Source organism: Aphanomyces astaci (genome assembly GCF_000520075.1).
Source record: "Aphanomyces astaci strain APO3 unplaced genomic scaffold supercont1.8, whole genome shotgun sequence".
NCBI classification, from domain to species: domain Eukaryota; phylum Oomycota; class Saprolegniomycetes; order Saprolegniales; family Verrucalvaceae; genus Aphanomyces; species Aphanomyces astaci.
In genome coordinates, this window is record NW_009798271.1 from 785,773 (window position 1) to 808,796 (window position 23,024).

Consider the following 23,024-nt stretch of genomic DNA (forward strand, 5'->3'; position numbering starts at 1 on the left):
TCATTGGTAACCTATGAATGCATACCTTGCCACAATACATGTGCCCTTTGTATCGCTTACTATCAAGATCGTTTCACAAACCCTGGTTGAAACGACATCCTGCATAATCCTATACCTATCATCTGGCTTCTTCAACTACACCTCGACGGTTCTTCATTTTCGAAAAAGGATGGTGACTTGCCACGCGATTGTGGCGGCCATCGCCGCGTTGTCCGTCGCGCAGGCATGCACGATCGTGGCCGTGACGAAGGAAGCGTCCGCCGACAAGACACCGCTGACTGCGCACACGGACGACGCAGGTTTCGGCGCGGCCGACTTGCGACTGGTGTTTGTGCCCGCGGCTGACTACGACCACGGGTCTGAGCGCGCCGTGTACGACTTCAATCCTGGCTACCCCCGTGTAACAACCATGCAACGGGGCCCCGACTACATGCCAAAAGTCGGCGAAAACTTGACGGAACCTCTGGGGTACATTCCGCAAGTCCAGCATACGTATGCGTACTTTGACCAGGATTACGGCATCATGAACGAAGTGCAACTGAGCATCGCGGAAAGCACGTGCGCCGCCAAGACCGTGCGTGAATAATGCAGCATGCAAGATGGTCTTGACGGCATTGATTGGGCGGTGGTTGTAGGTGGGGTGGCCCACCGACGTACCGTATGGCTACAACATGTTTGGCATTGCCGAGCTCACCAAACTCGCGTTGGAGCGGTGCGACAGTGCCCGATGTGCCATCCACACAATGGTACAGATACTACTCGTAGTACTTCAGGGTCATATCATTTGGCTAGGGGGACGCAGCTGTCAAGTATGGGTTTTACAGCGAAGACAGCGGGTCACCTTTAACTCCAGGGTATGGCGACTCGGCCGAAGCGCTTGCCATTTCCGACAAGTACGGCGAAACATGGATATTCCACGTGTTAACAGGTAGTAAGCCTCTTCCAACCACCCGACAGCATGTCAATATGATGCTGCTTTCACCCAGGGCCAAAGAACGCCAGCGCCGTGTGGGCGGCGCAGCGCGTGCCGCAGGGACACGTGGCGGCGGTGGCCAACGGGTTTATCATCCGCGAGCTCAACTTGACCAACTCGGACAACTACTTGGCGTCGCCCAACGTCCACTCATTTGCGCAGTCGATGGGGTGGTGGGACCCGTCGGCAGGCCCGTTTGATTTTACCGCTGCGTACAACTACCACACCCCAGGTACGTACTCTCACAGCCCCCCTTGTGCAGAAATATATCCCAGCCGCATGCCGAAATATATGTCGTCTGGACTGTTCTAGGGCCCATTGGTCCGCTGTACGTGGGCCGCCGGGTGTGGCGTATACTGGACTGGTTTGCGCCATCGCTGAGGTTGAATGCGACGTTGGGCCAATCCACGCTGCCCACGTACCCGTTTTCGGTGCCCGTGGACGCCCCTGTGACACTGCACAGCGTGTTTGAGCTGCTTAAAGACCACTATGAAGGCACGGCGTTCGACATGACCCAGGGACTGGCGGCAGGGCCATTTGGAAACCCTACTCGGTACGTCTGTAGCTGTTGTCACCAGTGGCCGACTGACTTGTATATGGCGGTAGCTTTGACGGACCGTCGGGTGGCGTGACGGGGGGGTGGGAGAGGTCCATCTCCATGTACCGCACCATGTTTAGCTATGTGTTGCAATCCAACGGTAGGTACCGTACGGATCACAATTGTCCATATATAACTACCATGTCTACCTATGTACTCTTGCTTTCCCTGGTAGGAAACGTATCCGATCATGTTGGGGGCACCGTTTGGTTTGGCCAGGGAACGCCCCACGGCACTGTGTACGTCCCATTCTCATGCCGACAGACGGCCATTCCCACGTCGTACTTGGTCGGAAAGCAGAGCGAGTTTCATCCCCAGTCGTCGTGGTGGTACGTGCTCCATCTATCCATGTCTTCCTCCCTCTTACAGTGAGTGGGCGGTTGGTTCATATCAGGGTGTTTGATTTCGTCAACAACTGGAGCCTCCTGCGGTTCAACCAGATCAACGCCGACGTGCGCGCCGAAGCGGCGGTGTGGCAGGCCCGCGCCATGGACCAGCAGCTGCAGTGGCGACGGCAACCAGCAGTCAATGCATCTCAGCTCCAAGCTGCCAACAACCTGTTTGCAGACCAAGTGTTTGATGCGTGGTGGGCACTGGCGTGGCGCCTCGTGAGCAAATTCACCGACGGCTTCGTCACCACCGGCGAAGGCGCGGGGCAGATGCAGATCCCGGGGTACCCCGCGGCGTGGCTGCGTCAGACCGAGTTCAACAACTGGCCGGGCAAGACGTTCCGTCCGCCGGTGGCCGAAATGCCGACGGTGTTGGCGACATCCTTTGCGGATCCGCTGGACGGAGGAAATGGAGGTGTGTGGCACTCGTTGGCGCTAGTTGTGGCGGGGGTGGCGGTCGGGGTGTGGGGCCAGCGGGTGCGCGAACGCTACGCCCGACGCCGCAGCTACGATCGGCTGCTCTAAGACCAGTCGGCTATGGCGGAAAAAGGTGTGGGAAATGGTATCTATGGATGGTCCTCTTCAAAGCAGCAAGCAAAAAGGATAAGCCCATCGCTCCAAGACAATAATTCCATCGACTTTTTTGTATTTGAATCATTATAGCCATTCGTATTTCACATTGGTCGTGATATGGTCGAATGTGGTTTATCGCTCTAAATGAAATGTAAACCGAGTCCAATTTGAGCTCGCTTGACACGATCCTACAAAAAACGATAGACGTTATATATATATATAAGTCCGAGTAGGAGTATGATATATATATATAAGTCCGAGTCGGAGTATGATTGAATAGTAAACAACATACCCCCGGCAGAGCCTTGAGCACCCACGAATAATTGGCTTCGAGGCGGCCAAACCGCGTGGCGATCACGACGCCGACCCCCGCGGCGGCGCGCGAGTCGTCGAGGATGTTCTTGATCCAGGCCTTTTCGTCCAAGATACGGTTCCACGCCAGGAGGCTACCGGCATTTGCAAACACGTGGCCTCGCACCCCGAGCAACTATGATGATATTATTGATATTATTGTAAACTGGATCGATATGGAGAATAAAGAATCGACATAACCAAATCAATGTACACAAAAATCATCGGCGACAAAGGACTTTTTGTAGCCAATCACATGTCGCACGAAACAACCATCACAACATCAAATTAGTGTGTGCCTGAAATTAGTGTGAATCCCATCACCACTGGACATTCTATTTTTCCACACAACGTTCAGTGTGGTCCAAAACACCCAATATATATATATATATATATATATATATATATCATCATGATCATCATCACACCGAGATGCTAGTGTACCGCCAAGAGGGGGAGGGGAAACGGAAAGCCCAAGCTGGCACCGACGCTGTAAAACACTTCGCCGCCGAGCGCATCCCCCGTTTTGACCCCGCCGTCATCTGGGTTTGCACGGGGCCCCACGCCCTACACATTCAGCACATGAGGGCAAACACTTGAAGACAACACATGCAGATTGGCCCACAACGAGATGCAAACGACAGGCGGACCTTGTGGTTGAACCCGCGCAGAGAGAGCGGGCCGCCCAAGAAGAATCGGTCCGAGATCCGCGCTGGACGGAGTTTATCGGTGCCGTACGAGTGGACGGCGCCGACCCGCGACGACAGCATGATGTTGAAAATGGGATGGTGGAATGCCACGGGGCCGATGGGGATGTTGTGCTGGACTTCGGCTTCCCCTTTGACAAACTGAACGTCGCCCCATAGCCCAGCTACTTCGGCACTGCACAAGCGACCGCAATATCACAACCAGATGATGGGAATCTATCTCATGCCACACCTGGCGCGAAGGAGGCGGCCAGACGTCGGAAGCGTCGGATCGTTGCGCTGGTCGTCGTTGTACGTGTACTATATAGTAGTGTAGGACAAATAGGATAAGAGGCCAATCAAATAGTGTGGTGCTCAATCGAATGAGCAGAATACCCAAAAAATCGGCAGACAATCGATATATCGGCCAATCAAAACCCAACACACGAATCAAGTACCCAATCAAAACCACCCTTTGACCAATGCAACAAATTCAACATCGAATTAGTGTGTGACTGAAATTAGTGTGATACTGGACAATCTTGACATACAAAAGCATCAGGACAACGAATCGATCGATCGATTGGCGAAAAATCAGCACAAAAGTCCAAAATTTTGGGAAAAACGACAATATCGTTCGTGGCTTGATGCGTGGTTAGGATAGATCGAGGGGGTGATGTTGTTACCTTGACACTGCTCTTGGTCGACGGCACTGCTTCCGCCATGATGCTACCACCATGTCATATATATTATATATATATATTTGAGGATAAAACACAAAGAGATACCTTGGTGAAGCGGCATAAGTGTTGGGGATTTTCTTGTTCCGGACGGGTACTATGTCGCGCCATCCTAGGTTGAAAGCCAGCTACTCGAGACAAAAGTCGTCGTTTATATTAGATATTTTCCAGCTCCTTATGAAAAAGGTCAAATACCCCTTCTTCAAGTACTTTAAAAGATATAGTTTCAGATTTTATCAATATATATCATAAAAATATATCATTTCTTCTATGAACAAATATACATAACTATGGCAACTCAAGACAAAAGTCGGTGTTTATATGAGTTTGTTCAATTCGTTATCAAAAATGGTCCAATATCCGGTCAAGTATAGTGCTTTTCAGATAAATTTGCCTGTTTTGGGGGATTGATGAAATCGCCAACTAATCGAGCAAAGGAGTATGATTGGCTATAAATAATGAAGGTTTGGATATGATTGGCTAAAAAGATTGATTGACGCATCATTGCAGTCACACAAATATAGTACCTCTTCAACTGAGTTTTATATAAAATTTCGAAGGTCTGGCGATTGTTCGGCGGTTGATTCAACCAATCGCCAACGGAGGAAATGTATTTTGAGTAGAACACCACAATAATTTAACATAAATCACTTCAGATTTATACATAAAGATAAAATATATATTTATTTATCCGATTCAAATAGATTATAAATGATAAATATTATAAAGAGGTCATGGTGTCTTACATCGTGGACACCGTTGTAGTCGCTGACAGACACGGTTCCACCGCGGAATTTTTCACGGAACGAGCTAAAGCGCTCATGCACCTACTGGACGATGAACACTGGAATAGATGAAGGCGAAAATAGATGAACAAACCTGCACTTCGTTGGCGGCAGACGCGGTAAACCACCAAGGACGGCCGAGGAACTTTGGTCGCCGGTATGAAAAGTTCTGCCCATCGCTGCCGTATTGCCCGTGCGCGGCGCTCAATTCGATCTTCTCGGCATGACCCAACGGGTTTGTGAGCGTGCACTTGGTGTTCTAATGCAACGAGGATGAGAGCTCATGGATAGACGATCATGGATGGACGATACCGCAGTGCCTTCGGCGCCGGACGACTCGACACCAGCGTACAACGACAGCATGCGCGATTCCTTGACCGTGATCACGACATCCGTCTCGTTGCGGGTACCGTCGGCAGTTTTCTCCAACAAGATGTCCACCGAATCGAATATCCCAAACGCGCGTAGTTCCTACGGGGTATTGACGTGCCACGGATGTAGCTACGACATACGCACCAGTGCGGCTGCATTGAGAGACTCCATCACACCGCCAAACGTCGTGGCAGAGTAGGCACTCTAAAGAACGAGTCTTGTAAGAACTTGGACCGATCACGAATGTCAACTTACCTGGAGTTCATTGTCGAACAGGGTCGGGCTACAGTAAGGCGTGCTGAGTTCCATTGCTATCATAGGCAGTACCATCTACCTCGTTCGCTTGTTGCCACGGACGGTCACATTGCGAATCTTCAGCGGCGGACCATCCACAAACGGGTTGGACGGCGGCGCCATGGACAGAATATGTGCGGCAGGTCCACTCAAACTCGGAATTCCATCATCATGCATCCGGAAAAACTTGCATTATCCGGATACGGGAACTCGATTGATTCGCTAAAATTATCCTCCTTTTTGATTATAAAGCAATTTGATTCGTCATAAAATGGGATTTCATTCAATTCGATTGGACGAATCTCCGATTTTTCATTTGACAACATCAACAATCTGCATTTTGGATACGCTGCCGCCGCCTGCTTGGCATGTTGCTTTGTCGACGAATCGCCCACACGTGGCCACGTGCTCGATGCTTCACCGTGCGCAGTCGACCAGACGACATCTCGTACCTTCGACAGCTTGGCCGAGATGACGACCACGTGACGCTCTATCTCCCTGGTGACATCCGGACGCCGTCGTACGCGGCGTCGCTGTCCCGGACGGCGGTGTTGGAGCTCATCAATCCATCGGCCCGCAACGCGATGAGTGGTAAGATGATGGCTGAGCTCATCGATGCCGTGGATCAATTGGAAGAGCATGCGTCTTCGCTATGTTGTGTGATTGTTCGTGGCAGCGGCGGGCATTTCTGTGCGGGTGCCGACCTCCGCGTCGCCAAGGACCATTTAAGTTCCCCCGAAGGCGGCGCGACAATGAGTCGAGTCATGACACATGCATTGACCCGTCTGCGTCGGTTGCCATTCCCAAGTGTGGCCGTGGTTGAAGGCGCGGCGATCGGAGGCGGCGCGGAGATCACGACCGCATGCGACTTTCGCGTCCTCGCGCGTTCTGCGTCCATTCAGTTTGTCCATGGTCGCATGGGGGTCTCTCCAGGCACGTTGTTTCCTTCATCTTGTAGTATATGCGTGTTTCCGATATGACGTGGCAGGATGGGGCGGCGGGGCGCGACTGGTGCAGCTCGTGGGGCGGCAGCGCGCGCTTCGTCTGCTCGGACGGACGGAGAAGGTGGCGGCCGCGGACGCAGAGGTGCTAGGGCTGGCCGATGCGGTGGTGGAGGACAACGCTGTCGACGCTGGCGCGGTCTCATTCGTCCGGCCGCTGAATGCCCATGCCCCAGGTACATCTTGTTCATATGAAGATGGTCATCATGGCTGGTAGATGTGCTGCAAGGGATCAAGCGCGTACTGTCTCACGGGGACGACTCGTCGTTGCTGCGGATGTTGTCGACGGAACATGCCGTGTTTCAGCAACTCTGGGGCGGCCCCGCGAACGTTGCTGCCTTGGCCAAGCAACTCTCCAACAACCCCAGAACAAAGTCTTAAAACATAACGATATATATATATACTAGTATTACATGATAAAAAACACCATTGGCTCGTTCAAACGCCTACTAGGCAATGAAACAATGACCGGATTCATGTGATGATGCAATTATATATTATTCATATAGTATTACTACTCCTAAAGTACTACTACTAAAAAATTCTCGATAAGAGAAGTTTAGAAACTTGGGTATGTTTGAAATACATTCAAAACAATTAAAGCAATAAGGGGTCGTCTGGCAACCTGAAATATTGCAATTTTCAGGCCCAAAACGCCATTTTGGGGCCGAATTCAACAAATCTGATCAAAATTGAAACATGTCTTGCTTGCAGAGTTTTAACCCAAATCCAATAATTCCACGTGGGATTTACTCGTTGAAAAGGTCCAAAACGCCACATTACAAAATGGACCTTTTACCTCCATTTTGAAAATGGCATTTTGGTTGATCCCATTTTGCGAGAAAATGGAATAATATTTTTGAAATGTTACCAGACGTACCCTAAACGATATATTTTTAAATGTTCCAAAGGATTTCAAGTATTTTGACTGTAGCTACATCAATCGATTATGGTGAGCAGCATCAAATGGATGTGCTTCCGTGGGCAGGTAATTAGTACCAAAATACGGTCGTGGCACCCCCCACTTACTGGTCGAGTGTGTACTAATTATATATGGTGGTGCTGGCGGGTCCAGCTTGAAGGCTCTTACTTATTCATGTCAACAATGGCGGACGGATGCAGAAGGTTTCAGCCAATCAGATTGCAGGAAACCATCACCAACGTCAAATTAGTGCATGACTTCAATTAGTGTGATTCCAATCACCACAAGACACCTTTTTACATACAAACTTCAGTACAAAGAATTGATCGATAGATTTGGCAAAGATTCAGCACAAAAGTCCAAATTTTGGGTAAAAGGACATTTTCGCGCTGCAAATCGAATATGCCTTCGAAAATTGAGCAAATTTGGACCGACAAAAAGATTCATATAAACAGTTTGATTGGTTGAAATGTCAAATGTCTACCCAATCCAAAGCGACTAAAAGTCAAATGGAACATTTCATTCGTTGAAAGATAAGTAATTAATTACCCAATCATAGACGTTGATTCACCCGTGATTTTGACACATCATCTGTAGCACCATGGAGAGCATCGTGCTGTATGCGGTCGGACTGTTCCAAGTTTGGTTCACTCCGTACGCCAAAGTTGAGGAATCGTTCAATTTGCAAGCGTGTCATGACTTGCTGTACCATGGCGTGAATCTCACCAAGTACGACCACTTTGAGTTCCCCGGCGTGGTGCCACGTACGTTCCTCGGCGCCCTTCCTGTGGCGTTGCTGTCAAGTCCAATTCTGCACGTCTTTCATCCGTCCAAGCCTGTGATGCAGATCTGTGTCCGTTCGTCCCTCTGGACGCTTTCGTTTCTCGCGTGGCTCTACCTCAAGCGAACGATCTCGGCGCTCCATGGCCGAGACACGAGCGTGTGGTTCACCGTGGTGTCGATTGTCCAGTTTCACGTGGTCTTTTACATGGGTCGGACCTTGCCCAACGTATTTGCATTGGTTCGTCGTACCGCTGCCGCCTCTATCTATGTGCGTCCTAACCACGCCTTGTAGATGCTCGTGATGCTCGCGTACAGCTTTTGGATGCAGGTAGGTGTACACGTACATACATACTACATACAGTACATCACGACCATCTATGTGCAGCTAGCTCTAAATGAACATTCCAAATCACTTGTCATGCTAGAACCGCCCGAAAGTCGTGATTTCCCTGCTTAGCTTCTCCACCATCGTCTTCCGTGGCGATACGGCCGTGCTATTCGCCCCAATTCTCATCACAATGCTGGCCATGCGACAGGTTCATATGCACGTCATCGCAGGCGGCTAGCTCTCATATGTACGAGTAGATTTCGTTGCTGGCGACCATCGCATCCGGCATCCTCTCAACGATCATAGCCTTGGCGACTACAATTCTCGTGGATTCGTATTTCTGGTGGGAATTCAAATCCCTTGTCAAGGATATTTGTGATTTTCCCAATGATCCCATCGCTAGGCAGCGCTGGTTGTGGCCCGAAGGGGAAGTGCTGTGGTTCAACACGGTCCTAAACAAGAGCCACGAATGGGGAACGTACCCGTTTCATTGGTATTTTGCCTCGGCCCTTCCTCGCATTATGTTGGCCACAGCATTGTTAGTGCCGCTTGGAGCTACGTACGCCGACTGTATGCATTCAAACTTGGTCTTCTCATGGCTAAAGTAGGTCCTTGGGCACGGTGCTGAGTGGCTCCAAGAACGTTCGCGGAATGTTCGAAGCGCTGCGCACCACGACCTTTGTCGACGGGCCCACGTGTCAGTACTTTATACCGGTACTATGAGTGTTCATTAGTAGTAGTACAGTAGTAGTGCTACCTCTGTACGGAAATGATTGATGCGTTTGGTCCTCTTTCTTGCATTGAACGAGTATACCTCGGCCAAAATAGGTTATTGACTGGACTTTGGGATACTTTCAAATAAATATTTTCATCCGAAATCTGATTTGACTCTTTGCCGTAATTAGAATACCTTTGAAGTTACAGGACGAAAAGTGTCAGGAATGATGATCATTTCCCCTGTATTATTTCCTCCTAATTTATATATCTATATATCTGATTTGTAGCCAAAGTATTCATGTACTACAGAGATTTAGATGAAAATATTGTGGTACAGTAAACGATTATATACCATTATGTACGGATAAAAATTACACGTAATTGGTAAATCTATCAAACATTTATCCGTCGGAGGTAGTATTAGATTGCTGAACTCGTGGTTTATACTAGTAGTAGTTAGTACCCGTGATATTGACTGGGACGAGTACTACTAGGTACTCGTGTACGTGTTTCTGTTTTCGTTTCTGCCGCACAAAGAGCTTCGATTTGTCCTGAACGCAGTCCCAATCTTGAATTTCGTCGCTGCCGTGGTAAGATATTATGATTTCTATTTGATATATATATATATATATATTTATATATTGACCGTTGCATCGATCACATGCATGTGTGTTAGGGAGTAACGAAACTATGGCGCAACCGTACCAAGGTAGGTACATTTAACATCCTTCCGTGGTTTTGTATATGCTGACGATTTTTTATCATTTACTTGGGTTCAAATATATATATATATATTAATATTTATGTTGCATGTGCTTCCGATGTATTTATGATATTTAAATTCGTAGTCGTTTTGGCCACTGGTGCTCGCACTGGGCTGCCTGTGTGCCACGTTGGCTGGGTCGGTGGTGTTTTCATTGGCATCGCATGCCAACTACCCTGGTCCGTACCAATATTATATATATATATATATATATTGACTAAATGTGTACTATCTATCACTATAATATATATATATATAGGTGGTGTAGCGTTTCACCGATTGCACAAGCTGGGGGCTTCTTTCGAGCATACACCCAAGACAGTTCACTTGGATGTGGCGTCGGCCATGACTGGAGTGTCTCGGTTTGGGGAGCAGTACCCCGCCTGGACGTACGACTATCAATATCTGTCTTACAGGGAAATATATATCTGAATTTATTAAATATGACAGGTATTTGAAAACAGAGGGCTTGAACGCGTCTGCTGACTTTGCAACGGTTGACTATGTGTTGACGGCGGACCCGTGGCATCCCTCGAAGCAGGTACAAGTAGTAAACAGTGTACTAGTAGTATCGACTAGTATATACTAGTACATACTAGTAGTACAAAAGCACTAGTTGGTGTGGATACTGTCTTGTATGATCAGAGACGTTGTGTTTCTTGTAGGAGTTTGAAGTCGTGGACACCGTCGACGCCTTTGATCGTGTGGACGCTGGGCGGTTGGCCATTGTCCAGAAGCCGCACATTTACATTTTGCAGCGAAAGCCAAGCCAGGTGTAGCTTAGTTGGCGTGCCGGCAAAAGAAATACCGGTTCCATATGCACATTGATCGCATGAATAAATGTCGAGATCGGGGGTATATGAATTTGCAAATTAAATCGTGCTGGGAGTAGTCCGATGCATGTCCTACTATAGTAGTGCAGTTGTAGTGCAAATAGCATTCGAATCCACCTACTGGATTCAGCGACATAGACATTTCAGATGTGTGAATTGCGTGGTATATTCGGGCGGTTTCACGGCAGTTTCAGCCTTTCTTTGGAACGGTGGCGTTTGATTGGCTCGAAAAGGATGTGCAAGGGGCGGTTATGGAACCCCCAAGCTATAAATACATGTACGTGGCTGGTTGACAAGCAACCAGTGCCATTCGACGATTTACAACTCGACACCAACACCTCAACATGCCTCAACCGCAAAAAGGAGCAGGAAGTAACAAGGGCGTACACGCCAAGGGCAAAGGGAAGGACCAAGATGCTGGCAAGGGAGGCAACCACCGCGGCGCGGGAGCCGGCAAGGCCGGAGGAGCGGCGAGCGGCGGCCGCTAAGCATTATCCACAACTACCACCAGCATGCCCCGTGCGTGGATCGATCTTTGAGACGCACTCGACTCCGACATCATGAGGTCCACAACGTTCCATCCTAAAATCTATCAATTTAGCAAAGATCCTGCAATGCACACACTCTGGTTTTGTTCTACTTTGGCGTGTACACTTCTTGTCAACATTTGATGTAGTAGTAGTATTACGTAGTACAGTACAAACACTGTACAGTAAGTAGTAGTGCCCTCCAAACGATGCTACCCTTTGGAGCAACAACTTTCGAGTTAAATCCAGTGTGAACAGTTACTGTAATTCCAGTGCGAAGACACGACCAGACCACGAAACGAAATATTTTGGAGATTCAGTCGAATAGGTATTAACTAAATCTCACAAGATTTCTAATCCCTCCAGACTATTCAAGCGCTATGCTATGTTTAGGTATACTACACACACTTGAAGTAGCTGCGTCCAGGTTTTGTTGGGCGCAGCTACTCCATCAGTTGTTTATACTTTGATGAATATATTGTAACGGTTCGATGAATTATATCCAGATACCGGTATAGTTACCAGAACGTACATTGTTCCAAGATATTTTAATGTCATCGTATGGTTTTCGGGTCAGGATCATATTAATACAAATGATAAATAATGAATACTATGTACCGTAAAGTGTATATATATTGCGACGGATTAATCTATTGCGACTTCTGTAATAACTGATAATTTTCTTGTAATAACTGATATTTACTTGTGAACATGTTGAATATACTTTAAATTTGTATGACGCAATGGATTAACAAAATTTTGAGACTGAATGTCAGCTGGTTGTAATATATCACCTGTCGCAATACATATACACTATACGGTACCGTGTACAACTGTACATAGGTAAACATAGGTAAGTAATACTTACGTGATGGATTGGGTTTTTACTGTTAACGTTAATAATTTTTGCAATGTCGTACTCTCGGAGTACTTTCAAAATCGTCCCAGGATGAAATGGATGCTTGTGGCCGCCGCCTTGGCGTGTCTGCACGACACCATCAGTGCCCGAAAGATCAACGGATGGTACCCCTGTAATCTGCGAACGTTTGCCACGCCAGCGCCAGCTACAACAACGTCCTCCACAGGTCAAGCCACGGACGACGCATCTCCCACCATTCGGGGTTGGCGACTGAACGACCAGGACCCAGCGAACGCGATCTTCCGAACGCTGATCGTCAATCCTGCCACAGACATGTCCATTACGTTAGGCGCCGCCGCTGCAGCTCCTACCGCCGAATGTGCCGAGATCACCATGCCGCTGTGCCACGAAGGCATTTGCGAGTCGAACGCCACGATCACAGTATTTGTCAAGCGCATGCGAGCCGCACCAGGCCGCAACACCGCCGCCGCCAAGTCGCTCTGGGTGCTTCAAGGGGGTCCTGGCGCGTCTTCTGTCAACAGTACGAGCCCCCTCTCCTCCATGAGACCATCCATCCTTATCCATGACTTGACTAGTGGAAGGCATCATGGCCGCCTTGTACGACGCCCCCGGGTCGTACTTGGGCGGGTCCGTGGACGTGTACACGATGGACCACCGCGGCACCGGCCGAAGCAGTCGCTTGTCTTGCGTCGCGTCTCAGGTAGAAACATCCGGTAGCCCCACCAAAGGCCACGTCACATCGCAAAGCTTTCCTGATTGCATTCAAGATGTCAACATGCAATTGGGCGACGACGCCGACGGTACAAACACAGTCCACATATATGTACAGTATGTATCAACAGTCAACACGACTAGTGAACCTACTGAAGGCATACTCGACCACCAGTGCCGCCACAGACCTGTCCAAGATCATCTCGCTCCTTAACACAACCCCCAACGCGCACACGACAGTCTACGGCGTCAGCTACGGCACGTACCTTGTCCAGCGTCTCATGCAACTGGCCAACCCCAACGTCAAAGGCTACGTATTGGACGGTGTGGTGTCCCAAAGCGGCTCTCAAAGCGGCGAAAAGGTACTCTAAGCTGTTGATGTTGTTGTTGATGGAATGAATGGACGGGTGATGGTGTAGCTGTCGTTTGCCGATTGGGCGGTCAATATGGACGAAATCGGCACTGCGTTCATGGCGTTGTGTGCCAAGGACGCAACGTGCGGCCCCAAATTTGCCACGTCATCGCTCCAAGAGACACTGAAAGCGCTCTACACGAGCATGGATAGCAAGCCCAAGGGGACGACGTGTAGCTCATTCCTTACGTCTGTGGGCGGCAGGAGCCTCACCCCGCCTTCGTACACCCTTCGCCAGCTCCTGGGGCACCTCCTGCAAGTCCAATCCATTCGCAACTTTATTCCCGTACGCCCCCCCCTTTTTAACCTGTGGTAGCCTACATAAACACGTACAACTCGAACGGTGGGGTTGTATGTCTAGGTGCTCGTGTACCGCCTCAGCCGATGCAACCCGAACGATGCGACCGCCGTGGCCAACTTTGTCACAGCGTATCTCAACATGTAATCGTATACACTAACTGAACTCTCCCTCCTTTGCAACACACGGCGTCACAGACGATGGCGATAGCATCGGCGCGCCCGACGAGTCGGACGCGTATGACTCGAGCATGCTGTACAACCTCGTGGCGCTGTCGGAGCTGTTCACGTACCCCGCCCCCAGCCGCCCCTCGCTCCGCGCTAGCTTCGCCAGCTCGCTCATCGCATCCGACACATCTTCGTTGGTGACTATGTACTGCCTCGCGTCCAACGGCAAGGACGCAGCATGTGCATCGGAAAAACCCTCAACCAAACCAGGCTTCCAGTTCATCTACCCCACGGACAAGTACTTTGACGTGGCGATAGCTATCCCGAACGGCACGTCGGTGCTGCTCCTAAGCGGCCTCTTGGATCCACAGACACCCCCCAAGTTTGCCAGGTACCAACTGGCGAGCTTTGTCGGGACCGCCAAGCGACTGATCGAGTTCCCCACGTCTGCCCACGGCACGATCCTCAACACGCCCGTGACCGTCCAGGTACGCACTACTGCTAGTACTACTAGTATAACTCTAGAGATGGCGTCGTTCCGATGGATGGATGGTGTGGGAAGAAACATGATGCTGGGGTATGTTCGTGACAACGTAGAATAAAGTGCCGTGCGGCGCGTCGATTGTGAGCAGCTTTGCCATGGCCGGCGGTCTCGATAAATTGGACACGTCGTGCTTGGAGTACTTGACGCCCAACTCGTTTGCGATCACGACGGCGTTGGCCCAGCGTCTGATGGCGACTGACGACGTGTACGAAGGCACGCCGCGCAAGGCCATCGTCCCGCGCACCCCGTCCGACAGCGCGGCGTCCGACGTGCCTGCCTCAACGAAGCCACCGAGTGAATCTCAAGTCAACAGCTCGTGGCGAAGTCTGGCGATTGCTGCCGTGGTGGTGGCCTCCGTGATTTTCCTTGTCATGGTGGTGGTGGTCATGCGCTTACGGCGCCAGGTCCGGGAAGCCAAGGACCTATCTGCCGCCGAGTACATCGTCGACCCCGTAGACCCATGATGATAACGTTGGCATGGCCTGATTGATTGTCAGACATACATTCTGCACCGACCAATCAAATCATGACAGCACCAAATATGCGCCGAAGTCTCGTCGATGCAGATATGTCGCGCTGTTGGGCCGCAGGGAATAAGGTGTGTACCCCACCCCACCCAGGTACATACCGGTAGTACATCCTAGTAGCTCCTTCCTACCAGCTACTGCCGCCTCCCCATTGAGTGTGGACACGAAGAGTTCCATTCATCCAGTAATGCGCACGCCATTTCGTGCATCTACCGGTATATCTGTACATGTCTACGCACCAAAAACCACGATTGGGCCATAACAAGCCATATCAATCAACTACCTCACATTGACCAGCGGTGGCAGCGCGCTTGAGACTGTCCAACCCGTGCGAAAAGTCGCATTGTGCTGCCACCTGGAACGGATTGCATATCCATGTGACGTGGCTGGTTGAACGACCATCACTGTACTTTCGGGGCAAGGTGATTGTTGTGCGGTGATTTATTTTATTTTATCAAACGAACCCACGTGCTTACAAACTTCAAGTTGAGGCCACGTGCTATTAGAAGAACAAGTTGGAATGTTGGTCCTCTTCCAGAATGTCCAGAACGTTTTTGTGGACGAGTTTGGCAGTCCAAAAGCAGTTTTATTTGCCAATACTCGTGTCGAACGAGTTTAAATGTTCTTTAAAGGATAAAAGAAATTCTTTTATACCGATCGTCCCGTTGGGCATCGGAATTCCAACGCACCGTATATGAAAGAATGTATACATACGAAGAACGCAGAATGTCGGTCGTTTGGGTGGCGCACGACATATAGTTGCACTGAACATTTACAGATTTGACAGAAGGCAAGATGAGCATCGACACAGTTCCGACACGGTTAGGTGCGCCGCCACGGCTGGACCCGCGAATCATGCGCATGGACTCCTTCCAGGACGAGAGTAAGGACGTCCCCACCAACTTGCACATCGCGTCGGGCTCCTTGTCCGATGAATACCAACCCTTCTTCATGGAGAAAGGCCTGTTCGACATGGAGATGGACCCGTTCAACTTCGAGCTGGACGACCTCGACCTGACAGATTACGATGAAAACAGCGCCCCTGTCGTGAATGTCAACGCCCAGGTCGTCGATGTGTCGCCGTACACGAACAATGTGCAATCTGGCCACCTTCAAGGACCGTCCGCTCCGTATCCCAACCAATACTACAACTATGACTGGGAAATGATCACCCAGAAGCGAGCATTGGGCCAGATCGCGCCACTCCCGTGTATATTTGACGACGACGTCAGCAAGAAGGACGAAAAAGACACACAGAAGCGAATGCCGTTGGCGCCCCGCTTGACCGCGCATGCACACAACCATCAACGGCCAGCGACCTCCAAATGCTTGCCCGAACCCGTGGTCAAACAAGAGCCAACGGTCAAATCCGAACCCCTGGTGTGCCGACTGACCATTTCTGCGCAACCATACACATCCAGCGACGCGACAGACATGACGTTCTCGCCGTCGTCGGGGGCCACACGAAAGATTTGTTTGCAAGCAGGGTGTTCGAATCGCGCGCGGTCCCACCAGCGATGCAAGAAACACGGCGGAGCTCGCCAATGCACGTTTGAAGGGTGTGTCAAGAACAGCCAAAGTCGAGGGTTGTGCATTGCTCACGGCGGCGGCTCTCGATGCAGGTTTGAAGGATGCAAGCGCGCGTCGCAATCCCGCGGACTGTGCAAATCCCACGGCGGCGGCAAGTTTTGTGCTGTCGGGGGCTGTAAGAAGAAGGCCCATTTGAAGCAACTGTGCCGCATGCATGGCGGTGGCGAGCGTTGCAAAGTGGTCAAATGCTTGAAGTGGGCACAAAAGAAGGGCTGGTGCATGGCCCATGCCAAGGAAATGGAGCATTGATCGCCCATGATGACGGCACGATGAATGTCCGTGCCGTACCACGCCGACGCACCCTTCGCCACCCCCGAAGGCCACCCAAACACACGCTGACAAGCCCCAGCGACTTATGACCATTGATGCTGCTTTTTCACGTCCTCGATAGACGGTTTAGGATATGTATACTAGTATAAGCTTATAGTGTTGCCTGGTTGCAAGAGGCAACTACGTACCGTTCCGACTTTGCCTTGGAGTATATATACTGTAGTGCGCGTAGAAATTGAAGTTGCAACCTTCGTAGTAAAGAAAGTAAATGAATCATTTATCCGTTTAGTGCGGTAGAAAGTCATCATCATTTAAAGAAAGTAAATGAATCATTTATCCTTTTATCGACAAATTCATTTATTTGAATTCAGCAAAGAAAGTAAATGAATCGTTTATTTGAAGTATACGTTACATCACAAATTCATTTCTTTGAATTCTTGTTGCGTCTAGCATTTGATGCCATTTTACGCGGTTGCGGCAGGGCGGAGGCGCGGCATCTTCACGTCATGGGCCCAGGGTGCGAAGGAGGAGGTGACAGGGTACCCAGCGGCCATATTCAAGAAATTCAACACTGAAGCAGAAGCGCAACGCTTTCTCAACCAGGCTGAGAATGTGACTCGTAAGCGTGCCCGACCCGCCGCCGACGACGACGACGTGGAAGCCCAATGGCACCCTCCAACCATACACCAACGGACTGTCCCGCCGCATATACTTGTCCGCGGTGCTAGGATTGTGTCTCAACCACACTACGTTGTGTCGAAGGGTCATGTGACCGGCGTGTTTGCCTCGTGGGGTGAAGTTGAAGGCGCGATTTTGAACTTTGCGGCGCCTGAATTCCGGAAATTTCCCTCGAAAGAAGAGGCGGATGCGTATTGGACCCAACTCCATGGATCTACACCTGCCCCATCTCCCTTGATATCTTCGTCTTGGTCAACGACGCTAGTTCCACCGGCGTCGGCGGCCGCCTCTTCGCCCAGCGTACCCCCCACGCAGCCCCCCATGAAGTACTATGCCGTCGCCAAGGGTCGCAAAGGTGTGAGCGGCATCTTCACGACTTGGAAAGACGTGGAGCCACTCGTCAATAATTTCGTTAGTGCCAAGTACAAGTCTTTTTGGACTCGCGCCGAGGCCGAGGCGTACATGGCCACCCACCAAGCCGTCGCTTCTCTTCCCGGCACCCCCGACCCCGATCCACTCGATTCATCGACCCTTGTGGCATTTTGCGACGGAAGTGCCATCGGCAACGGCAAAGCCACGTGCAAAGCCGCGTTCGCTTGCGTGTTTCCTCACAACGAGTCGTGGAACGTCGCGGAGAAGCTGCCGTCATTGCAGGCGGCCGCCACCAACAATCGCGCAGAGTACTTGGCGGCCCTGGAAGCGCTCAAGCGAGCCAACGTCCAAGACCCGAGCCAGAGCCAGCCGCTGTTCATCTTCTCCGACAGCATGCTGCTCATTCGATCCATGACGGAATGGTTGCCTACGTGGATCGATAACAACTGGCGAAAGGCCGACGGGACCATGTATGTAGCCTCCCACCCTGTTGACGTGATGACACATGGATGTGTGATATTGATTAGGGTCAAGAACGTCGACTTGCTCCAGCAACTGACCCACACCAGAGGACGAAGGCGCGTGCTTTGGCGACATGTGAAAGCCCACACAAACCAACGCGATTGGAAGTCCACTTGGAACGATAAAGCCGACCAGCTGGCTCGGTCCACGGCCCAGTTTTAGGCATAGAAATCAGCGATGTACATATATGTCACAACCCCACGACGCTTGACTAACATACAGTCTTATTATAGTATTAATATTAATAGTAGAGTACTTGTATTCGGTAATACTAGTAATATACATCTGAATAACATACAGTACTATTATATGGTGCGTGTCATCTATAATCTACCAACTTATCACAAAATTTTCTGATTTCTATTCATACTAATATTTTTAGTATTCATTACCGGTAACAAACCAAATTTCAGCAAATCGAGACGTAGAATCGATAGATCTCAATGTGGTGAAGAAGTTCTACGTCTCAGATTCAAATTTGGTGATGCATTGGTCCAGAAATACTAGTAGATATTTAACCTAGCGGTATTTTACATGGGCGCTTGGATAGTTGGCCATAGGGGAGGCTGCTGAGATGTATCTTGATTTTTGGATGTGACTCTTATCGGTATATAATATATGGAGGCAGTTGGGACCTTTAACCTCCCACTCCAGTGATAAAACGCATGAAATCCGTATTTAACGTATTTGGTTTTGGGTTTAACTACATTAATTATACGTTAAATAATAGAACCTCCACTCTTCGATTTGGCCAGTTAGAAGTTTTTAGATGACGTGCACCATAGTAACGTTAACGTTATTAATATTAATAGTAGAGTACTACAGTAGTATGCGGTAATAATACTTGCTCCGAATAGTCTTATTATTAGAGCGAGCCTGGGGTGGAAATCCATCTTGATTTGCTCGGGTGCAATTATTAGCTGAAGTTCCCACCGCATTCGCGTAAAATGCGATGATAAGTGAATTCTGGCATGTGATTGGCCAATACTCTGTACCAACCAGCCATTGGATTAGAAGGGGCGCCAAAACGTTATCCGGATACGGTCGATATTAATGACGACTCCAAGGTGACAGAGACAAAAGGGCACCTCCATCCCAATCAAGAATCTACCACTTCGTCGATGAGTCCTCAATCTCCCGACGCCGCGGCGGCCGCGCCGCAGAAGGACATGTACTTTGGCAAGTATGTGTCTCCGGAAGGCTCCAAGAACTTGAAGCTGTACACGTACAAAGGGATCGACCACTCGCTTATCTACAAGCACGTGCTCACTCCCATGAACAACTACCTCATGCAGTTTGTTCCTCTGTGGCTCGCGCCCAACACGGTAAGACCGCTCCATACCACTCGATCCACATCTCAAATATGCGTCTTCTCGTAGATTACGCTGCTGGGTCTCATTGCAGTGATTGTGTCGCACATCATCGTGGCATCATACAGCCCCAACTTCGAAGGCGAGGCGCCAGCGTGGGTGTACTTGTTTTCCGCCGTCGCGCTGTTCTTCTACCAGACGCTGGACAACCTGGACGGCAAGCAAGCGCGGCGCACGGGCACATCCAGCCCACTGGGTCTTCTGTTCGACCACGGATGCGATGCCATCAACTGCTCGATCGGCAGCATGACCATGGCGGCGGTGGCCCAATTCGGCGCCGGGTGGAAGAGCGTGCTCATGGTGCTGTGGATCAACTTTGCCTTCATCGGTGCCACGTGGGAAGAGTACTACACGGGGACGCTGGAACTGCCCATCATCAACGGCCCGACCGAAGGCGTGCTAATTGCCGTCGTGTTGAAGCTGGCCACGGCCGCTTTGGGCACGCGCTTCTGGCACCACGACACGTTTGTGTCTGGGGTTCAGAACAACACGTTGTTCTTGTTCACAATGCTCGCGACCAGCTCCATCACGGTCCTCGGCAAGTACGTAGTCTTGCACATCAAAAACGGTTGAGAGTGCATATCTGACGTGGCCTGTGACAGCGTGGTCAACGTGTCGCAGACAGTGCGCAAGCAACGCATCTCCGTGGCCGTCGCCATGACGCGATTGATTCCATTTGCCTTGTTCAACGGCCTCGCCATCATCTGGGCGCTCTACTCGCCGTCGGACATCCTTCGCCACCACCCGCGCCTGTTTCTATGGACGGCAGGGCTCCTCAACAGCAAACTGCTGGTACGACTTCAATATGTAACCTGCAAACATATGTCACCATTGGACGGTGGCGTTGTAGCTGCACTTGATGCTAGCCCACCTGTGCGAAGAAGAGTTCCATCCTTTCCGCAAGACCCTCGTGCCAGTCTTCTTCGTCGCCGGCCACTACTTGTATGGCCATATCCAGGGCACGCTCGTGGTGGGCCTCGGCACCGAGACGCTGCTCCTTCAAGAGTTTTTCTACATCGCGCTAGCTGCGTACGTCCATATTGTGATCACAGTGATCGGAGAAGTCAAGACTGTGCTCAATATCCCCGTCTTCACCGTGCCCAAAGCCAACCAAACATTGGCCAATAAATCCCAGTAACCAGTTTCGATCACTTGTTATATGTACTGGACTACTGTACTGCACATCGTCGCATGATGGATGGATGTATACCCAGTACTGTACATCGTCACATGATGTTTATACTAATAATAGTATATGATACTATACAGTATCATCACCATATCAACTCTATAACATTTTAACTTTAAAGTACTCTCTTTTATGGCGCTTGGTCCATGTTGTATTATATATCCCCACGCCATTATTATTATTATTGCCACTACACCGAGGCAAAGCCCACCCAAATGTGTGACAACGTTCACCCCATCGATCGAATACTTCTACTTTATCCCGTCTGAAAACACAAACATATCTCCATCTTCTTCTCAAATGTCATATCATCCGACTATTCTGGGCTCATGTACAGGTGCTCAATGTTGTCTTCTTCGTACGTAGAGAGCAAATGGTACTGCATCTCGACGCGTTCTTCCTTGGCCCGGACTTGCTCAAACACTGTCACAAGCGCAATCACACTCAAAAACAGCATTGCACACAACGCCACTTGGTGCACCCACAGCGTAAACATGCCCAGGATGCCGTTCGTGCACCACGTCTGCACCACGTCCTTGTGGTTCTGCGACATGGGGGCACAGGCAGAAACCGAGTAGTACGACGCTTCGAGCGCGGCCAGCGCGGCCAACTGGTCGGCGATCGGGTCCAAGTACCCGACTTGCAGCCGCTTGCGTGTGTCTTCAGGCAATGTTGTCGCAAACTTCTGCAGCAACTCTTCGATCGCCGACGCATCATGCACACTCGCGTGGAAGTTGGACATTGTCGGCCCAAACAGCGTCGTGTTGGCGGGGCATTCGACAAAGTACTGCACCGCGGAATCGTTGTGGAACAGCATCATCGTGTTGGCGGCGGGCGCCACGCAGAAGTCGGCCGACTCGATCGAGTTGGACAAGTAGATGCCAAACAACCCGTGGGAGGATGGAATCACCACGAGAATGAGGAACACCGCCATGCGCAGCGCCGACGACATACTCCACCCAATCGCGGAAATCGCCAGGAAGCACGCTAGCGTCATGGTCAAGATGATGCCGTTCGTCGACGACTTCATCCAGAAGTACTCCTCTTCCCACTGGTTTGCCAAGTGCGAAAAGTTGGACGGCAGGCCGTGCGTCGAGTTGGCCAACGAATGTGAAATGTGCACCAATCTACGAATGTATGAGAAAGGCAACGAAACGACGACAGAGACTACGAACGATCGAGAAACAACAAGGAGGGGTGTGTACCTCATGGCTTCCAACGCGAGGTCGGTCGCGTTCGCAGGTAACGTGTCCTTGAACGTCAGCAGCATGTCGTCCGTGTTCGCTCGCATGCCTTGGGCGATGGTCGACACGTTGGCGCCGATACCGTGGATGGAATGAAACGTGTTTGACATGTTGTGCATGCTATGGGACACGCGATGCACGCTGTAGTCCACTTGGGCCTCGGCCAACAGCCCTCCCAACGCGCTCAGCGCAGTGAAACCGAGCAGGATCACGGCAAAGATGTCGTTGGAGCCGTGATGATTCCAATTGCGTCGAAGGCGAGTGTACGCGGCGTACGAGGGAGAGGTGCGACTTGGCGTGCCTGCCCCCAATGCCATCACGCGACGAACCACAATCAACAGCAGCAGCGACATGACGAGCACACCAATGGCAAAGCAGCCCAACGTCAACTGCCGCAAGAACGTCTTGTACGCAGGGTCATAAGGCGAGAAGTCCGCGGGGCCTCCAAAAACGCGGTGGAAGTCATGCAGGAAGCTGATCGCTTCGTCGGCGGCGCTGAAGTTCATTCTGGGACGCGAAGAATATGGATCGATCCTGGCTCTTGTATCCGCAAGAGAAACCGATTTCGGTTAAAATATTAACCGCAATATTCCATCGATCCATACAAAAGTCAAG

The 23,024-nt window shown here is 50.4% G+C and overlaps 9 protein-coding genes across 13 annotated transcripts; 6 read left to right on the forward strand and 3 right to left on the reverse strand.

Moving 5' to 3' along the window:
* Nucleotides 1-169: 169 nt before the first annotated feature.
* On the forward strand, nucleotides 170-2,597 carry H257_04710 (hypothetical protein; the record flags this gene model as incomplete). Its single annotated transcript, XM_009829317.1, has 8 exons — nucleotides 170-574; nucleotides 636-746; nucleotides 793-928; nucleotides 987-1,205; nucleotides 1,286-1,526; nucleotides 1,580-1,671; nucleotides 1,747-1,900; nucleotides 1,966-2,597. 8 exons carry the CDS (start codon nucleotides 170-172, stop codon nucleotides 2,483-2,485), a joined length of 1,878 nt encoding a protein of 625 aa, XP_009827619.1. The 3' UTR covers nucleotides 2,486-2,597.
* On the reverse strand, nucleotides 2,590-5,916 carry H257_04711 (hypothetical protein). Its single transcript, XM_009829318.1, has 13 exons — nucleotides 5,802-5,916; nucleotides 5,723-5,750; nucleotides 5,612-5,671; nucleotides 5,408-5,566; nucleotides 5,190-5,354; nucleotides 5,057-5,137; nucleotides 4,359-4,438; nucleotides 4,257-4,299; nucleotides 3,824-3,891; nucleotides 3,535-3,766; nucleotides 3,329-3,451; nucleotides 2,826-3,020; nucleotides 2,590-2,721 (listed from the first exon to the last, which is right to left on the reverse strand). Exons 1-13 carry the CDS (start codon nucleotides 5,882-5,884, stop codon nucleotides 2,674-2,676), a joined length of 1,365 nt encoding a protein of 454 aa, XP_009827620.1. The 5' UTR covers nucleotides 5,885-5,916; the 3' UTR covers nucleotides 2,590-2,673.
* Nucleotides 5,917-6,087: 171 nt separating this feature from the next.
* Nucleotides 6,088-7,188, forward strand: H257_04712 (hypothetical protein). Of its 3 annotated transcripts, XM_009829320.1 has the most exons (4): nucleotides 6,113-6,352; nucleotides 6,438-6,694; nucleotides 6,750-6,938; nucleotides 6,980-7,179. In XM_009829320.1, exons 2-4 carry the CDS (start codon nucleotides 6,514-6,516, stop codon nucleotides 7,141-7,143), a joined length of 534 nt encoding a protein of 177 aa, XP_009827622.1. In that variant the 5' UTR covers nucleotides 6,113-6,352; nucleotides 6,438-6,513; the 3' UTR covers nucleotides 7,144-7,179. The 3 variants fall into 3 exon arrangements, with proteins under 3 accessions (XP_009827621.1, XP_009827622.1, XP_009827623.1); XM_009829319.1 differs by having other exon boundaries at nucleotides 6,088-6,694; nucleotides 6,980-7,188; XM_009829321.1 differs by having other exon boundaries at nucleotides 6,750-7,179.
* A 1,082-nt stretch (nucleotides 7,189-8,270) lies between these two features.
* On the forward strand, nucleotides 8,271-11,133 carry H257_04713. 2 transcript variants are annotated; one of them, XM_009829322.1, is made up of 12 exons: nucleotides 8,271-8,705; nucleotides 8,760-8,795; nucleotides 8,893-9,003; nucleotides 9,053-9,138; nucleotides 9,199-9,354; nucleotides 9,404-9,509; nucleotides 10,007-10,102; nucleotides 10,189-10,221; nucleotides 10,361-10,454; nucleotides 10,535-10,664; nucleotides 10,726-10,816; nucleotides 10,941-11,133. In XM_009829322.1, the coding sequence occupies exons 1-12, from the start codon at nucleotides 8,286-8,288 to the stop codon at nucleotides 11,052-11,054; spliced, it is 1,473 nt and encodes a 490-aa protein (XP_009827624.1). In that variant the 5' UTR covers nucleotides 8,271-8,285; the 3' UTR covers nucleotides 11,055-11,133. The 2 variants fall into 2 exon arrangements, with proteins under 2 accessions (XP_009827624.1, XP_009827625.1); XM_009829323.1 differs by having other exon boundaries at nucleotides 10,535-10,816.
* Nucleotides 11,134-12,556: 1,423 nt separating this feature from the next.
* On the forward strand, nucleotides 12,557-15,318 carry H257_04714. 2 transcript variants are annotated; one of them, XM_009829324.1, is made up of 7 exons: nucleotides 12,557-13,035; nucleotides 13,091-13,315; nucleotides 13,371-13,588; nucleotides 13,646-13,924; nucleotides 14,000-14,079; nucleotides 14,147-14,591; nucleotides 14,701-15,318. In XM_009829324.1, the coding sequence occupies exons 1-7, from the start codon at nucleotides 12,585-12,587 to the stop codon at nucleotides 15,109-15,111; spliced, it is 2,109 nt and encodes a 702-aa protein (XP_009827626.1). In that variant the 5' UTR covers nucleotides 12,557-12,584; the 3' UTR covers nucleotides 15,112-15,318. The 2 variants fall into 2 exon arrangements, with proteins under 2 accessions (XP_009827626.1, XP_009827627.1); XM_009829325.1 differs by having other exon boundaries at nucleotides 14,147-15,318.
* A 633-nt stretch (nucleotides 15,319-15,951) lies between these two features.
* H257_04715 (hypothetical protein) lies at nucleotides 15,952-17,318 on the reverse strand. The gene has a single exon (XM_009829326.1). The coding sequence runs from the start codon at nucleotides 17,125-17,127 to the stop codon at nucleotides 15,997-15,999; it is 1,131 nt and encodes a 376-aa protein (XP_009827628.1). The 5' UTR covers nucleotides 17,128-17,318; the 3' UTR covers nucleotides 15,952-15,996.
* A 154-nt stretch (nucleotides 17,319-17,472) lies between these two features.
* Nucleotides 17,473-18,768, forward strand: H257_04716 (hypothetical protein; the record flags this gene model as incomplete). The annotated part of the gene is made up of 2 exons (XM_009829327.1): nucleotides 17,473-18,554; nucleotides 18,612-18,768. Exons 1-2 carry the CDS (start codon nucleotides 17,491-17,493, stop codon nucleotides 18,766-18,768), a joined length of 1,221 nt encoding a protein of 406 aa, XP_009827629.1. The 5' UTR covers nucleotides 17,473-17,490.
* Nucleotides 18,769-19,685: 917 nt separating this feature from the next.
* Nucleotides 19,686-21,130, forward strand: H257_04717 (hypothetical protein). Its single transcript, XM_009829328.1, has 4 exons — nucleotides 19,686-19,931; nucleotides 19,986-20,518; nucleotides 20,579-20,768; nucleotides 20,827-21,130. The coding sequence occupies exons 1-4, from the start codon at nucleotides 19,728-19,730 to the stop codon at nucleotides 21,112-21,114; spliced, it is 1,215 nt and encodes a 404-aa protein (XP_009827630.1). The 5' UTR covers nucleotides 19,686-19,727; the 3' UTR covers nucleotides 21,115-21,130.
* A 159-nt stretch (nucleotides 21,131-21,289) lies between these two features.
* Nucleotides 21,290-22,960, reverse strand: H257_04718 (hypothetical protein). Its single transcript, XM_009829329.1, has 2 exons — nucleotides 22,371-22,960; nucleotides 21,290-22,292 (listed from the first exon to the last, which is right to left on the reverse strand). Exons 1-2 carry the CDS (start codon nucleotides 22,913-22,915, stop codon nucleotides 21,482-21,484), a joined length of 1,356 nt encoding a protein of 451 aa, XP_009827631.1. The 5' UTR covers nucleotides 22,916-22,960; the 3' UTR covers nucleotides 21,290-21,481.
* Nucleotides 22,961-23,024: the final 64 nt, after the last annotated feature.